The sequence below is a fragment of the Chrysemys picta genome, chromosome 1, assembly GCF_011386835.1.
Source record: "Chrysemys picta bellii isolate R12L10 chromosome 1, ASM1138683v2, whole genome shotgun sequence".
Classification (NCBI taxonomy): domain Eukaryota; kingdom Metazoa; phylum Chordata; order Testudines; family Emydidae; genus Chrysemys; species Chrysemys picta.
This window is the reverse complement of record NC_088791.1, coordinates 243,980,427-243,997,751: the sequence shown is the minus strand read 5'-3', so window position 1 is coordinate 243,997,751 and position 17,325 is coordinate 243,980,427. Positions and strand designations below refer to the sequence as shown.

Here is a 17,325-nt window from a genome sequence, read left to right as displayed (position 1 = left end):
GACCCCGTCACCGTGCCTCAGTGGATCACAGCTTAGGATGCCAGATTCAGGACAAACTGTTGAGAAATAGCGCAGACCCATCCCAGACTGGTGGTTATTCTATCATTAGATATACCAAGCCAGTAACAAAGTAAACTTCTGTCTCACCACACTGGTTAACAAGAAGTCAAAAATGCAGTCTCCAGCTGATCAGTGGGCTGCTGGTGAGTGCTAAGCACACACTATTTTTTTCAGCACCTATGGTCTGGGCCCTAGCCCAGGGCCCTGTAAGAAGCCACAAAGTCCAGCACTCAGGAATGTATTAAAGCTGCCTCCCTAGGCCACCTCCTACCCACCGAAGTCTTACAGTTTGACTCACACTAGTAAAGAAAAAGAGTAACTGAATCTTCAGCCTTTCTAGGCTCGGCAGGCCTCTCTCCCTTCCCCACCGCCCAGGAAAGGCTTCTGCAATGCCCTTCTTCAGGAGTTCTCAGGGTAGTTTCCTCTCTCTGCCCTGTCAGCCCCTTACTGAGCTGCCTGGCTCCTTTTTAAGATCCACTTCCAGCTGGAGCATGCACTGTAAGTTCAGATGGGCAGGGTTGCTTTGGCCCAGAGTTGTTTCTTAACCCCTTCAGTTCCCCTGTTGGGTTTAATACACCCCCTGCATCCCTTCATAGTTATCAACATTGGATTTCGTTCTGTTAGCACCTTGAGCATCCAGTGGCACCACTAGAGAGCCCAAATTCCCCTCTCATCCTCAGAAGCCACGAAGCCAGTTCTTTATAGATAAATAGCAGATTCACCATTGGGAATCCCCATTTTAAATACGAGTTTTGGTACAGAATACCTCAACTCCTCCTTTTAGTCATTTAGATGTACTTAAAATACACGTATCCTCTTGTACCTTTTACATCAGTCTGGTGTCTATGCTGCACATCATGACCAGCATTTTTATTGACTCCGATTGTGAGACATATGGAAAATTCATAATAGAAATCTTGGTACACTAATTAGAACTACAGACTTCCAAAAAAGAAAAAAGAGAGACAAATTAAAACAGATAGTGGTGAGTTGTATATTTAAGAGAGACCCATCTCTTTTCCACCTCCAGCTTGTCAATAATGAATAACCAGATCACAATTAATCCTCTGTTGTAATTTTCCCCTACAAACTAATACTTTCTCTAAGTTTCTAATAATCACAGAGAGACAGCAGGATAAGAAAAATGTGATGTTAATTAATCAATTGATGCAAGACTGGAAAGTGTTCTGAAAACCAGGCAAAACACTGCACAGCAACTGAGAAGCTCTTGAACACTAGGGGGCAGGAGATCATCTTTTAAAATCTCAAGTCTGATTCAATAGTAGCTCTTTAATTGGATCGAGAGTTCTACAGAGTAGGAAAAATGCCTGTTCAGTCTTGGTAAATGTCAGGTTTTTAAGTCCCCAACTTTGGCCTAGATCATTTCTCCAGCCCTAGATCATGTCTATTTAATTAACAAAATATCCTTTTACTAATACTCCCCAATTTTGAACTATATCCTCTCTTCTACTATCTGATTGGTATACCTAGTAAGTAGTCTAAGTAAGGGGGCTTTGGTGAAATCAGGCTATACTCTTTCCACTCCTTGTCAGGAGTTTTACATGCTCCCTGGTAGCATTAACCCTGCCTACATCATCCTTCAGATTAATCACGCTTCCTTATAAACTTCATGCTTAACTGTAGGTTTCTCACAAGACTCTCAGTGGTTTTACGCTAGACAGCTGGAACCAGTAACCTGGGTAGAGGCAAAGCCTTTCATGACTGGCTGTATTAGGGAGGAGACCCCCTGGTACTCACTGAGAACTAGTGTCTTTGCTTCTTTTTAATAAAAATACTGTGTTTGAGTCAACAAAAATCTGACCATTTGGAAACTGCACAATGATCAGTCACAGCAGACTGTTCTTAAGTCTCCAGGTCTACACTTCAAAATAAATATACATGTGCATCTTGTTAAGCAGAGAATTGTTGGTTCAAACAATTTAGAAGCTGTGCTAGCAAATCCAGCAGTACATGTAAGTTGCAGCAGCCAGTTACTTCCAGGTGTTCTTTTTATTTCCCCTTATCTTCCTTAAAACTTTTTGCCCTAGTAAAAATATGGAATTGGCGATATTATTTATACTGTGGTACCACTGAAAGGCCATAGTCAGGATTAATGCTATGTACAGTATGAACACACTGGTTAATATGGTCCCTTCTCCAGAGAGCTTATTTACTATCCACTTAAGATAAGATGCAACAAATGAGGATAACAAGCAATAGGAGATGAGAATGTGCAGAACTTGATAGATTTTGTCGAGCCCTTACTCACGCTGGTAAGCACTTACTGTGGTACTTTCATTGGTATAAATCACCATCTGGCCTTTAATGACTGATCTGTTATCACTGTTTTTCTGTTATGTTATAGAATAAATTACATTTCTATTGCAGAATAGTATAAAATAGGTTTCTTAACAATATTGTTATAATAGTATTAGTATGGTTTAGTCATCAGAAAATTATGATGTCATTAGATGTTTTCAAAATAACCCGGTGTTTATTTTCTCTTAGTTTTTACAATGTAACTTATTCATAACTATTTACGTTTGTGAATGTTACTTACATTTTTAAACTAGCCCCCATAAATGCACCTGCCAGTTGACTTTGACACTCAGGATAGATTAGTCACCTTCACTTTCTGACTCTCGTGCATAGTACAGTATGCTTATTCCTTGGGTTCAAAGAACTGTAGGAGGATGTTCAAATTTTAACAAACCTGCTTTCAGATATTTTTTTTAAAGAATGCAAACATTTCTGTTCAATAAGTTTTGTAAACACTCATTACTCTTTGAACAAATCTAAATTTGGCTCTCCAGCAAGGAAATTGACTGTCCCTAGGAATACAGTCTGTCTCTCTCTTTTTCTGTATCCTTTAATTTTAAACAGGAGTCTTCAAACATCATTCAAAAAGTAATTCAGTATATTTTCCCTTTAAAAAAAAAATCTGCCTTTTTTTTGTTTACTGATGTGCTTTATTGAATAATCTTTTGATGTTCTATAAACTGATAGATTCTCCAGCTTCAGTTCAGTTGTTGAAACTGGTCCCTCGAGGGCCTTATCTCAGGATTTTATTACCCAAAACATCTAAAAATCAACCAAATGTTTCCCAGAAAACACTCAAAACCAAGATGCCTAGTCAGGTTAGATAAGAACAGTGTTACACAGATCTGTTTTATAAAAGTTTCACATTAATCTCCCAAAAGAGAGAACAAGTCAAGGTAGACAAACAGTCCTACAGAGCTCACTTTTGTAGAAGAATTTTTTTGAGGTTTACAACTAGTTTATCTTGTTTCCAACCTCAGTTTCCTTTCTTCCTTTCTGCCCATGGTGGAGCTTCTTAAGAAAGCAGTTAACTTTCCACACTAGCAAAGCATCATTGAACTGAAGTCCAGGACCCTATCCTTGAAGCAGGAGATTACTGTTTTACATATATTACAGAAGTGCCATCAATATCTGGGCCCCATTATCTTAGGCTAGGTAGTAACAGTCCCTTCCCTAAATGCCTTTTAATCGGATTATGGCAGCTCTGTCAGCATTCTCAAATTCTCTGCATTTAGACTACAGTGGACTAGATGGGAAATTAATTCTCTGTATTCTAGCTTTGATACAAGTCTCCACACCTTTCCCATGTTCCTTTCCTAGCAAGCTTCTGCCACTAATGATACAAATGTGTAGAATGTGCTGTTTTGCAGAACTTGTTTAATTTAAAATATTGCCACACGTATTAAGAAGTTATAAAAAGGCACATAAGCCGTTTATGTGAGGTATGACTAAATATTTTCATATACTCAATCATCTTTAATTTGGATGGTATGATGTAAATATAAGGATCCCAAAATGCTCTATAAAATTATATAATATATGAGAATCAGCCACGGCTGAAATGCAGCAACTGCCAGGGCAAGATGAGATTGCTGTTAAATAGTGAGCAGAAAAACAGCACATTTAGGATGGTAAGACCTTAAGCTAAAGCTTATTGAAGCCAATGAAATTAGTAGAAAGAGTCTGAATGAGCTTTGGAGTGGGCCATAGGTAAATATCTTAACACTTCTTTTCAGTCATTTGCAGAATTATATTTAGCATACATTCTGTAGCTGCAAACTATTGCTCCAAAATGTCACTTTGCAAGTGCATCAAGTCTGGAAGACTGACGACATCCACATGTGTTGTCACAGAATGATACTCAACATCAACCAGTATGACTACCTCCAGAGATAAACTTTGCCATCACTCTTAGCTATGAGGTGCTCCTGCTCTTGGTAAGGAAATTTAATTGCATCAGGCTGGGTACATCATTCAAATTCCCTCTGAATATCTTCTGAAGAAGATCTTTGGTAATCAAATACATGAAGGTTCTTATCTTCATTTTAAGAAATCACTTAAAGATGGTAACATTACTGCTGACATTTGGAAATTCTGGCAGCTTATTGAATTGAGTGGAGAACCATTGTCAGGAAGGGAATAACAATCTTTGAGGAAACCACATTGGTAAATCTCAGACCAGTTTTGACTCCAGGCCATCTGGGATTTCTTCCCCTTTTCCTATCACCCAGGTGCTATACTGGGAACTGAATCCCCAAAATAAAAACAAACAATATTTACATTAATTCCAAAATAAATGTATAATCATAGAGGCCAGATTCCCTTCTCCAGATTCAATCTTTTGTATTGTTCAGATGATGCTGAAGAGTCAGAGTCTGGCCACAGCTGAGAATTTCCTCAGCAGATGGGAGGATTGAGAAAGGTTTTGAACTCAGCCTAAACCAGCACAGTAGTTCCAGCATCCACCACCCTTCCCTTTGGAGAGGGGGTGTCTCAGGATTAAGACAGCAGCAGTCTGCTGGTTCTGAAGTGGCAAATTATGTGGTTTCTACAGAGACATGCTCAGGTAGTGTAAAAGAACCATTGGGCTGCTGTAACTTATGTCATGGCTGCCACAGAATCAAACAGCTGAACCAACTTCCTGGCACCCTCTTCCTACCCCGTCCTGAACAGAGCAGATGTAAGTACAGAGAAGAATCTACCCATATGCACATTAATATATATTTAAGCACTGAAATGCTTTATATGCATGGCTTAATTCTTTAACAATGAAACTGAGAAAGTAAATAAAGAGGTATGTAATTAAATAATTTTGAAGAAATTATAGAAAGTAACCCAATCAATGATACCTCATGCAATTATGTGAAAGTTAACAATATTTTAATTTACTGATACAAAATTTGTCTATTGTTCAAGGACAAATTTTATAAAGTAACTGCAAGAAGAAACCCCTATAAAGACAAGAGCCAACTACATGTTTATCCTTTTTAAAGATAAGAAGAGTTAGTTTTCCCATTTAAAAGTTTTAAAATATATGCAGATGGAGAGATTTTGCCCTAACTGGTACAGATACGGGTTTGTTTTGAAAACTATGGTTATGTTTGAAATATTTCAGTGAGAGGCTTCCCCAACCCCCTTTTATAAGTGATAATAAGAAAAAAAATACTTTTCAGTTTGTTCTTTCATATTTTAGATGCATTTTGTATGCTTTTACTTTTCTATGGTTTGATATTAACATTTGGATAGATAGAATAAGGATTCATTTAATGTATTCTGAAACATTTTAGTGATTTTTAAGTTTTTTGAAAGGGTTAGAATGTGAAAGCTTTATATCATGTTTAGTTTTAAATACGGACTCAAATTAATTAGACTTTATTAATAATGTATGCTTTAATTATTTTTTTTGAATTATAAAGGGAAATTACTTAAACTTTGATCTTAAAATTGGGGAATAAATGGATTTTGTGCAAACCTGGATGTCCCAAACACAGAAATTTTAAAAATGTACTTTAAATATTCAGGAATTGAAGATACGAACTATTGACATGTATCTAGCTCTAATGTATTTAAAGTTTCAGGACAACAGATCCCTGAATTGCCAGTATCATTTGAGAACAAATGTCACCTGACACCAAGCTTAATATAGACACACCGTTTTCAGGCAGTTAGTCAAAGTCTTATCAACTTTATTTGTATATGCAATGCTTCAAAAAAATGTGCAGCCAAAACTGTAAAAGATTCCTCAGGCAACTGAATCCAGAAGAGGGCTGATCTATAATGTCATATAAATCAGTGAAATTGGAAAGGCAAGTTTGGGCTCACAAGTAACCCAACACTAGAACAAAGGCCTGATCTCTGCAAAACTTATTGTATACCTGCCCCAAATTAAAACAGTATGAGTTATAACTTTAGGGCTATATAATCCCTCAGAAACCTGTAGAATACCAAAGATATACAACAAATATAAATAGTCACTTAAATTCATCGTGCACAAATGTTGCATTAAAAATCATTAATTTAGAACTTGAGTTATCTAACTTTACTTGCTGAAACACGTGCTGCTTGCATCTAACTCGGAGAATATTTGCACTTGCAGGAGCTTAGTGGCTCCCTTTTCAACAGATTTCATTGGATGTTTCTGTTATTGTGCATGCGGTTCAATGCCTTGGTCTTCCACTTATAACCCTTGAATTAACTCATTCTCTAGGTTTTTCTACACTTTTAATAACCCTCAGCTTTTCAATATGGTCAATTTATTTTATTTTATTTGTTAGACCAAATGTTTGGGGAAGGCTTTGGAGGATGGATGGACAGAGTTACTGATTGTTTTATCTTAAAATAGTATCCTCCTTCCAGACAACCCAAGCATTGAAAGACATCTGAGAACTTTACTAGTATGCAGTCTGTGCTCTCTGTTTGCATTTCGGTGGCTGGCATATAGATCAAACATTTAATTCATTGCACAATTAAGTAGATTTTTAGATGTAGCACAAGTAATACATCTGCATTTACTATGTATTTCATACTGTTTTTAAAAAACACATTGTAGGTCACTTGCACTACTATTTTATTTAGAATATGAAACAAGCTTTGCTTTGTATTTCTGCACCTTTTCCCTAGCTACTGTATTATATATTACAAAAAACAACCCCCAAAAACAAACAAACAAAACAAGCAAACATGGAATTATATTCCAACATCCAATCTGAAGACTATAATTCTGCCATTAGGGTTTACCAATATTTGCACATCTACAATACTTTACTCTGCAGTCACTACAAGGAAACTTGCATCATGGCCTTACTGTTTTCAAGTCTTCGCCTTAATACTATGACATTCTTTTGAAAAATTATTTTCCCCATCACGTTTATGGCACACTTGACGTAATGCAAAGAAAATATTTTACTTCACACTCCCAACCATAGCTAGCCACTTGCTACATGGCCTAACTGCTCGTTCAGTGTTGGGTTACTTGTGAGCCCAAACTTGCCTTTCCAATTTCACTGCCTCTGGACATCCATGGTTAATATTTCAGGGTAAATAATAACAGCACAGGTAGAGCTAATCTACTCATTAATACCTAATGCACAGCAAGTAGTGCGAGTGTGTTATTGCTGGGGAAGGATTTCAACCCTCATTCAGCATTCCCTGGACCTTTTAAACTGAGTGGTACTTGGCCCAGTGTGGCAACCCAGGCCTCCTCACAAGGGGGTAACAGAGGGAAGAGAGCTCCTCTATTAATAATATCTTGTAAGGTGCTGAAACGTACCAACCCCCCGTCAGGCCTTTAAAGAAATCATAGGATTAAATACATAATAATACCACCACCACCCCACGCCACTTTGGGAGCTTTCTATTTCTCTTCATTTGTGCCTGAGCCTTTAAGGTGCAGCGGGTCACGCGTCCCCTAGGGCTCTGGGGACGTGCCTTCTAATGAACGCGGAGGCTCTGGCCAAATAACAGGACTCCAGGAGCTGGAGACGTCAGAGAAACGGCAGAAACGTCACAAGCACGAGCAGCGCTGGGTCACAGTCCCCCTGTCTCCCCCGGGCCCTGCCCCAGGAGGGAGATAGACAGTGTAGCGCAGCCCCAGTCGCCCGCCCCGCCCCGCTCTAGCGCGGCGGCTCGGCTCTGCGCGCGCTGTAGGAACCATCCGCGCGGGGTGGTGTTTCTGGGGGGAGTGACTTCGAAAGCGACACCGGAAGGGGGGACGTTACCGCGCGGCACGCCTAGAGAACGAGGCCGGCAGAGAGTGCGGGGTGCACGGGCTGGGCGCTTGGCGCGTGACAGCGAAACCGTTACCTGAGTGAGCGGCGCGTGCGGAGCATCCTGAGGCCACCCGGCTCGCGCGCGTAGGGAGATGAACCTGGAGCGGCTGAGGAAGCGGGTCCGGCAGTACATAGACCAGGTGAGGGGACAGCAGCCCGCGCAGCCGCTTTCTCCGTCCAGCTCCTAACCCTAAGCCGGCCCTGACGCCCCCTCGCCCTCTGAGTGGCTGCGGGGCCCGCCGTGGGGAGGTGCGCTCCGTGGGGCGGGGCCGGGGTGCGTCTCCACCCCTGTTTCCTCGGGGGCCCTAGTAGCGGAGCGTGTCCCGGCAGGGGCTAGTAGGCGGGTGCGAGAGCCGGGAGCGTAACGGTCTGCTCTGGAGTGAGCCCCCGCCAGCTCTGGGCCACGCGTGTGTCGTGTTAAGTAACGTCACGCACCGAACAGCTCCGGGCCGTTATCGCCGTTTCAGGGGTTAGGCGAGTCCTCGTGCACGGCACGGGGTGGCCCCGCCCCCGGGCTGGGCAGTGACTGCGGCGTCGTCTGGTGGGCCCCTGCCTCGCCTGCTGCAGCCCTGGAAGGGGTGTGGACAACGAGCAGAGGGTGGCAGGATGGGCTCATGGTGAAGACCGGTAAATGTTGCCCTGGGGAACTGGATTCTATGGCTACCTCTGCCACAGAGTTTGTGGGCAAGTGGCTTACACCAGCCTTTTCACAGGGGGCCATTAACAGCCTGTCCCGCTTTTTCTGAGTGCTTGAGACACCTGGGGTCTGATGTGCAGCAGTGCTCAGCACTCACAGCTGCAGCTGAAGTCAATGGGATGGAGTAGCGCTTGGAACAGATAAAGTGGCATATAATCCGAAGGAATTTGAAAAATCATTGGACAGCGGATGAGTGGACAACTAATCTTAGACACTCTGTGCTTCAGCTCCCTGTCTGTACAATGGGGTCATACCACTCACTTGCTTCACAGGAGTGTTTGAAGATAAATTAAACCATAGAAACGTAGAACTTGAAGGAATCTTGACAGGTCATCTAGTCCAGTCCCCTGGCTCTGAGGCAGGACTAAGTATTACCTAGTCCATCCCTGATAGGTGTTTGTCTAACCTGCTATTAAAAATCTCCAGTGATGGAGATTCATAAGTTCCCTAGGTAATTTGTTCTAGTGCTTAACTCCTTTCCACTTAGGAAATCTTTGTTAATGTCTAACCTAAAGCTCCCTTGCTCCAATTTAATCCCATTACTTCTTAGCCTGTCCTCAGTGATTAAGAAGAACAATGTATCACCTTTCTCTTTACAACATTTTATGCCCTTGAAGACAGTTATCACTTCCCCCTCAGTCCTCTTTTTTCCAGACTACAGAAACCCACTCTTTCAATCTTTCCTTGTTGGTCATGTTTTCTAGACTTTTAATCATTTTTGTAACTCTCTGGATTTTCTCCAAGTTGTCCACATCTTTCCCAAAATGTGGTACCCAAAAATAGACACTCTACTCCAGTTTGAGGTCTTTATCAGTGCTGAGTAGAGTGGAAGAATTACTTCTTGTGCCTTGGTTCCAACACTGTTGCTAATACATCCCAGAATGATTTTTTTTTTATTCTTTTGCAACAAGAATTTTGTTGTTGTTGACTCGTACTTAATTTGTGATCCGCTATCACCCCCAGATCCTTTTCTGCAGTACTTCTTCGTAGACAGTCAGTTCTCATTTTGTACTTGTGCATTGATTATTACTTCCTAAGTGTAGTACTTTACATTTGCCCTTATTGAATTTCATCCTATTTATTTCAGACCATTCCTCCAGTTTGTCAAGATCATTTTGAATTCTAATCCTGTCCTCCAAAGTACTTGCAACTCCTCCGAGCTTGATATCATATGAGTGTATTCTGTATGGCATTATCCAAATCGTTTATGAAGATATTGAATAAAACCAGGACAGATCCCTGTGGACCCACTCAATATGCCCTTCGAATTTTACTGTGATCCATTGAGAACTATTCTCTGAATATGGTTTTCCAACCAGTTGGTGCACCCACCTTACAGTAGGTTTCTCCAGACTATATTTCCCTAGTTTGCTTATGTGAAAGTCATGTGAAATAGTATCAAGAGCCTTACTAAAGTTGAGATATATCAGCTTTACTGCTTCCCCCTATCCAGAGGTTGACCTTTAAGTATCACCTTATCTTCTAGTTTCTTACAAATTGATTATTTGCTGCATTATCCTTCTGAGTACCAAAGTTAAGATGACTGGTCTACACATTCCCTGGCTTGTCCTTATTCCCCTTTTTATAGATAGATACTATATTTCCTCTCTTCCAATCCTCTAGGATCTCTCTTGTCCTTCACAAGTTCTCAAAGATAATCACTAATGGCACAGAGATCTCTTCAGCCAGTTCCTTAAGTATTCTAGGATGTATTTCCTCAGGCCCTGCTGATGTGAAGACATCTAACTTATCTAGATAATTCTTAACCTGTTCTTTTTCTATTTTAGTCTCAGATCCTACTGTATTTACACTGATGTTCACTATGTTAGTCATCCAATTACTGCTAACCTTTTAGGTGAAAACTGAAATGAAAAAGGCATTTAAAACTTCAGCCAATCCTGTATTTTCTGTTGCTGTCTTCCCTTTCTGATTGAGTAATGGGCCTACCCTGTCCATGGTCTTCCTCTTGCATCTAATGTATTTGTAAAATATTTTCGTTATCCTTTCTGACCCTAGCTAGTTTAATCTCATTTTGTGCTTGGCCTTTCTAATTTGTCCCTAGACACTTACGTTGCTTTTAATGTTTGAAGCACTGTAATTCTATGATAGATGTCATAGAAAAGCCAATGAGGAAATTAGTAATTTTCTTCAGAGCAGGGTTTGAATAGTGTACAGTAAATAAGGCTTAGGGCCATGCATTGAACAAGGAGGTGAAAACAGAATATTGCTGCTCATCCTGAGCACTGGAAAAAAGCTCACTAGAGTATTTTTTAAATTGCAAATTAAAAAATATTTTTAATAGCCTTGTTTTTAGAGAAAGCTTTAAGAAATAGGCTGAGGCAGATAACCAGTATGGAAAATCTTGGCCCAAATGGTAAGTTTGTTGAAGTTATAAGCCATTGAAATCAGGGCCTTATAGTGGTATGTGTTGGATGACCTTAATAATAGGCTCTGCTATTATCCTTCCCTATAATAATTATATTTGACATTTATATAGCATTTTTCTTCTTAAAGCACTTTATACACTTTAGCCTTAAAATCTTTAAGGCTAAAGGGTGGCCTTCCGGGATGGAGGGCCACAACAAATGGTATAGGACGTGCAGTCTGAAAAAATTCCCATACGTTGTGAATATTGCTTCATTCAGATCCCAAATTCTTGTATAGTCACTGACGACAACATTAATTAATGCAGAGTTAAGATTAACCAGTGGTATCTTGTGCTCTTCCAAAACATCAAATTCAGAAAAACTCAAACTTCTGAAAACCAGGGAAATAAAGAGTTAAGGTACATGCCCACTCAACCTCAACTCTGAGCCCTGAACCAGGAGTAGCCACTGAGAATTATCTGTGTGCAGTCCAGCTGCATTTACTGAGTTAAGTGCAGCTGTATTGAATATTGGACAGATTAATTAGAGCAGTTTGTCAGAGCTATGATACAAGGATGTCTTGGGGAGCTGTGCCCCCTGGGGAGGATTAGCTCCTCTGCTTGACCCTCTATATGTATGATCAAAGGAAAGATGTGCAGGTGTATCTTCAGAAATCCAGTATGCCTTATTTCAGCACTAAATTATGTCAGTTGTGGGGCATACAGGTCTTTTAGCCTTGGGAATAGTCAGCAGTTAGGTGAGAAATTAGTGTGGTCTGTGAGTTTAATGATAAGTAAGTGAAAATATAGTGTTTGGCATTATGTGCATAAGGGTAAAGTGACTGTAAAATGGGTTGTATATTTTAGCAGATGTGGTGTTTCCTGTGGAGTAGAATAAGTGTCTGAGAAGAATCTGGGGCCGAGAGACACCCTCTGCCCCAATCCCTCCCACATGGCATGGCATGCCAGCCACCTCCTCCACTACTTCTGTTACCAAGATCACTCCAGAAGGAGAAATGGCGGTTACTGAGATGCTGTCTCTCCTTCTGGAGTGGGGAAACTGGGTCAGAAGTATCAGAATGCTGTTCCTACTCCCCCATCAAATGCCAAAACACTATTCAAGAGCATTCTGGCACAACTCAAGCGTGGCTCAAACCCTCATTCCTCCTCCTTTCCTAGCAAGCATTGGACTGTATAATTTTTTTTTAAGTAGTTTGAATGTTTTCTGAATTTTCAGCAATATTCTGATTATGTTCCCCTCTCCCCCAAACAATATACTCTCTGACAGACCATGTCTAAATTTCATTTTCAGATTTCTGCTAGAGTTGGGTTTGAATTTATAGTGACTGGGTGTTGCTCAGGTTCAGTGGCCATAACATGTCTTCTTGAGTCACACGGGTCCTGAGTGTCATGTCTGGTTTACAGTCTCTCAGGCACTCTATCTGCACATTTGTGGACAAATCCATTTGGTGCATGAGCATTAGGCTTGCGCCTATCTGTAAAATCAGACTCTTTGTTGAATAGTGTTTCCTATATTGCTTCCCCAAAGTGCCCTGCAGTAACTGGGTAAATGTTGAGTGATTGAGACCCATGGTTTAACCAAGGTGTGCACAAAAAGTACTGGTAGAATCTGTTAAAAGCTTTGTCGTTTGGGGAACTATAGCTCAAACTGCTTGGTAAAAGAGACCAAATTTGGATCATTAACCCTACCCTCTGCCCCATAAGACACACTCAATTTGAAGCAATATGAATAACCATGCAGATTTTTGGACACTTTGAAGAGTTTCCCTTTAAATAGAAAACAACTTTTAATCTTATCTGTAGCAGAGCTGGCTCTCCAATATCAATATAATCAAATGCTATTCTTCCATCTCTCTTATTCCCAGGATTCACAGTAAAGCTCCCTGCCTCAATTTAGGGTACATCATAAATGTTTGGGGAGTGCCTTAAGTAGTCTTTACAAACATGTTAACTGCTTTGACTTATTTGGCAATCAATTAACTCAAGGTGTGTGGGTTTTTTTCTTTGTTTTGTTTTTTGTTTTTTGAAGATGGGTTAGACAGCCACCAATGAAGAATCTGGTGTTATACTCCACTTTAAGTAATAGCAAGACATATCAAGCTAAATAATATATTTAAATAAACAAACCCTAACATTTCTAACATTCTTTTCCAGCAACAGTATCAAAGTGCCTTGTTTTGGGCAGACAAAGTTGCTTCACTGTCTCATGGTAAGTAATAGTTACATTTTATTTCACTTAATTTAAAATATTAGTTTAATTAAAACTTTTGCCTGTGATAGTTTTTTCAGCTTCTTGTATATTGTTGAGGTTCCATTGTATATTTAATATTGTTGTGATCCTCTCTGCAATACCATCTACCCAAGTGGAGCATTAGATTTTTGACCTGCTAGAATAGATAGCATGCAATTCAGCATTCATGCATGTTTAACTCCTGTGCTTGAAAAATGTACTCTAACTACTAGTGCAAGAACTAAGCCTGTTTCCCAGGCTGAAAAACATTCTGTTCTTTAGGGCTGGGAAATGCATGGAGGGTCAACTCTTTCCACTTGGAAAAATCTCTATTGCTTGCAAGAACCTTTTTGCAGAGTCATAAGCACTGAAATTAAAAATAATGAATTTTTATAATTTAGTCCAGTCCACTGCCAATGCAAGATTGTTTCCTGCAGTACCTTTTCTAGTGCTTAGTCTATTGCAGGGGTGGCCAAACTTACTGACCTTCTGAACCACATACGACAATCTTCAGAAGGCTGAAGCCCTAAGCTGCAGTAGGCACACCCCATGGGGCTGAAGTCCTGAGCCCCCCATCTCCGCTGGGCAGACGCCAGAGGAGATGTGTGGGGAGGGCACATGGGGTCACATGCCCCCCCAGATTTTTGCCAGGGTTTGCTGGTCCTGGTCCGTCACATGGTGCCACTGGGCCCCCTTCTTACATGGCAGCTGCTGAAGTCTACAAGCTGGGAGCTGCGACCATGGGGAGAGGCAGTGGCGAGCAGCAGGGAGAGCTGCTGCTGCCTCTCCCCATGGAACTAAAGTAGTGGCCCCTCCCTGCAGCTCCCACCTGTTTGCCACAGCCTCTTGATGCAAAGCTAACACCTGGGAGCTGCAGGGAGGAGCCACTGAGGGTAAGGGGGAGGCGTGACTCAAGCTGTTGTGGGGGGTGGGTTTAAATTTTGCCCCCTCCCCCCACTCTCAGCAGGCATCAGTCATCTCTGGCAGAAGCCCCTAGCCCATCATCCCTCTGCAGGGCAGAAACCCTGAGCTCCCCCCCAGCCTGGTAGGTGGAGAATGGGGGTGGATTGTGGGGCTTTGGGAGCCGCACTTTAACTGTAAAAGAGCCGCAAGTGGCTCACGAGCCACAGTTTGGCCACCCCTGGTCTATTGTGTTTATGGGGTAGTAATTGATAGGGTAACTTTTCTTTCCTTTGAAATCAGTTTTGCTTTTCTTCAATATTGAAGACTCTCTCAGTTCATCATGACTCTCTTTAAATATAGTTTTCGGTAGATGCATATCACCTGGACCAAATTATTTGTCCATGTTCAGATTTTGGAGTATTTCCTTATCTGCTCTTTATATCTGTTTTGCAATGGCTGTATTACCTACTAAGTACCTGAGCCTTCAAATGGGATTATGCACAGTGTGTAAATTTAATCACATTTGTAAGTTTTGGGATCAGGATCTAATTGTCATACTTCTAGAACTTTAAAATAATATTTTGCTTTTGCAGGCACTAATTTCTGCACAAACTTTGAAAGAAAAAATGGTTTAAAGTTTTTCTGCTGTTACTGCATTCAAAGTCTGGAGTTACCTACAGCATACATATGTTATTTTTCTCTTTTCCACATCAATTTTATTTCCCCTCTGTTACTTATGGTATGCACACTGGTGGTAGATTTTTTTATATCCTTGTTTGCTGCTGATAGTGCGTTCAGTCTTAGTGTTAGGGTTTGATTTAATTCTTAAATTTTCTTATTTCTGAAATGTCCAAAGAGATGCATTTTATTTTTAGAGTAATTTCTTGAGATGACTAGTTTGAGGAAGAGCAGTATACTGACATCTTTTTAATGACCTGAAAATGTCTATGCCATACAAAATTATGATAAAAGCAAGTATTTTAGGATTGTACTTAATGGGGTTATATATATTGTGTATATATATTTTAGAGGAACCTCAGGACATCTATTGGCTGGCCCAATGTCTCTACCTGACGGCTCAGTATCATAGGGCAGCACACGCCCTTCGATCACGCAAGCTAGATAAGGTAAGTAATTTCAAACAAGAAATAATACTTTTGTTATTTATTTAGAACCATAGTGCTATACCTGGTGCTAAATAGCAGCTGAACTGTGGTAAATGCATTATAGGTTCTTTACTTTCAGAGCTAACAATCCAAATTTAAAGGAAGAGTAGTTATGTAAACTGCATAATGTAAGGTCATGGTGAGAAAATGATATATAGAGAAGAGAAAAGGGCTCAAGGGCTGACCTGTGAGGGGACCAATAGGTTTAGGGAAGGGACTGTGTGCTGTTCTAGTTCTCCTCCCACTTTAACTAGAGTTGTGGAAATCCAAAGAGGAGAAAGTGCCTCCAGAGTTGGAGAGGTTCAAACATTGCTCGGCCCACGCCACTTCCTGCAGTCCCTGGGGACGTCGCAGCCAGTGGGAGCTGCGATTGGCCAAACCTGCGGACACTGCAGGTAAACAAACCGTCCCAGCCCGCCAGTGGATTTCCCTGATGGACCGCGTGCCAAAGGTTGCCGATCCCCGGTATAGAAGAAATTTACAAACTGGGCTAGAAGGTCATTAGTGATTTTGGTCAGGGAAGTTTTGTTGAGGTGGAAAGGATGAACCACACTGGAGGAGGTAAAGGGGAGAGAGCCGAGGAAATCTAGCAGTTTGAATAGATTACATGCCCTATGACTACAGTAGGAAGGAAATAGGGTGATGTATAAGAGTGTGCTTGTAGGGAAAGGGGAAAGGGATATAGGGAAAGAGTATCTCAAGATAAGGGAAATGGAGGGGATAAGATAGGGTTAAGGAGACAGGATGGGTTGAGGTTTCCCCATTTACCGTCTACCTCAAGAATTAGAGACTTGAGAGAATGATTCAGGGTAGTAAGAAAGAAATCTTTAGCCAGCAGAAAAACAGACACTGATGTAGGAATAACAGCTTTTTGCTATTAATACTAGGGAGTTTTGTTTGTAGCTTCCTTGATAAGTAAGTATATTTCAAACCTCTTTTTTTTCTTAGTTATATGAAGCGTGTCGATACCTTGCTGCTAGATGTCATGTAAGTATATATTTTAGTTTATATTGAATAAAATCAAACTAAACAAAGCATGCTACGTAAATACGCAAACCACATATGGCACACTTTATGCTAGAAGGGGAATATTTAGAGATCTAAATTTGGAGGTTGAAATGCTTATACTCTCTGCAACTACAGGTTCAAATCCTGTGAGAGAAGACTTAATCCCTCGTCCTTGTAAGATGGGTAAACTGAGTTCCATGCAGCATGCTGTGTGTTACTCCTGGGGGAATTCTGCACCACTGCGCAATGCAGACTTTTGCAGAAATTAATATTGTGCACACATAATTTCCTTTCCCCCACAGAAATGGGCTGCAGAGCTACTGGCCGCCACTAGGGGCCGGCAGAGCCCAGCTCACACATAGAAGACATTGCGGGGATGGGGAGGGAGCTAGAGCAGGGGTTCTCAAACTGGGGGTCGGGACCCCTCAGGGGGTCATGAGGTTATTATGTGGGGGTCGCGAACTGTCAGTCTCCACCCCACACACCGCTTTTCCTCCAGCATTTATAATGGTGTTAAATATGTTAAAAAGCGTTTTTAATTTATAAGGGGGGTCGCACTCAGAGGCTTGCTATGTGAAAGGGGTCACCAGTACAAAAGTTTGAGAATCACTGAGCTAGCGGGTTCCCGGCTGCAGTTCCCTGCATGCCCTGAGGGAAGGAGATGGTGGTGCTCAGGAAACTCCACACAAGCCTGGGACCCAGCATCAGGGTTTCATCCTGTGTTTCGTCCTCTGGATCCCTGGGCTCTGAGGGGTAGGGGGGCAGGTGTCTGGGCGGAGGGGGTGTGG

General features: G+C 41.3%; 2 protein-coding genes across 2 annotated transcripts in view; one reads left to right on the top strand and one right to left on the bottom strand.

Moving 5' to 3' along the window:
• The window catches only part of RASA3 (RAS p21 protein activator 3), a 270,976-nt gene extending 262,661 nt beyond the window's left edge, over positions 1-8,315 (bottom strand). The window contains exon 1 of the mRNA XM_005295914.5: positions 8,182-8,315. The gene's annotated coding sequence lies outside the window, so the exon portion shown is untranslated. The remainder of the gene's footprint in view (positions 1-8,181) is intronic.
• Positions 8,147-17,325, top strand: part of CDC16 (cell division cycle 16) — a 68,184-nt gene continuing 59,005 nt past the window's right edge. The window contains exons 1-4 of the mRNA XM_005295917.5: positions 8,147-8,287; positions 13,385-13,439; positions 15,393-15,490; positions 16,478-16,516. Of these exons, the coding sequence (XP_005295974.1) occupies positions 8,240-8,287; positions 13,385-13,439; positions 15,393-15,490; positions 16,478-16,516 (240 nt within the window). The 5' untranslated portion in view covers positions 8,147-8,239. The remainder of the gene's footprint in view (positions 8,288-13,384; positions 13,440-15,392; positions 15,491-16,477; positions 16,517-17,325) is intronic.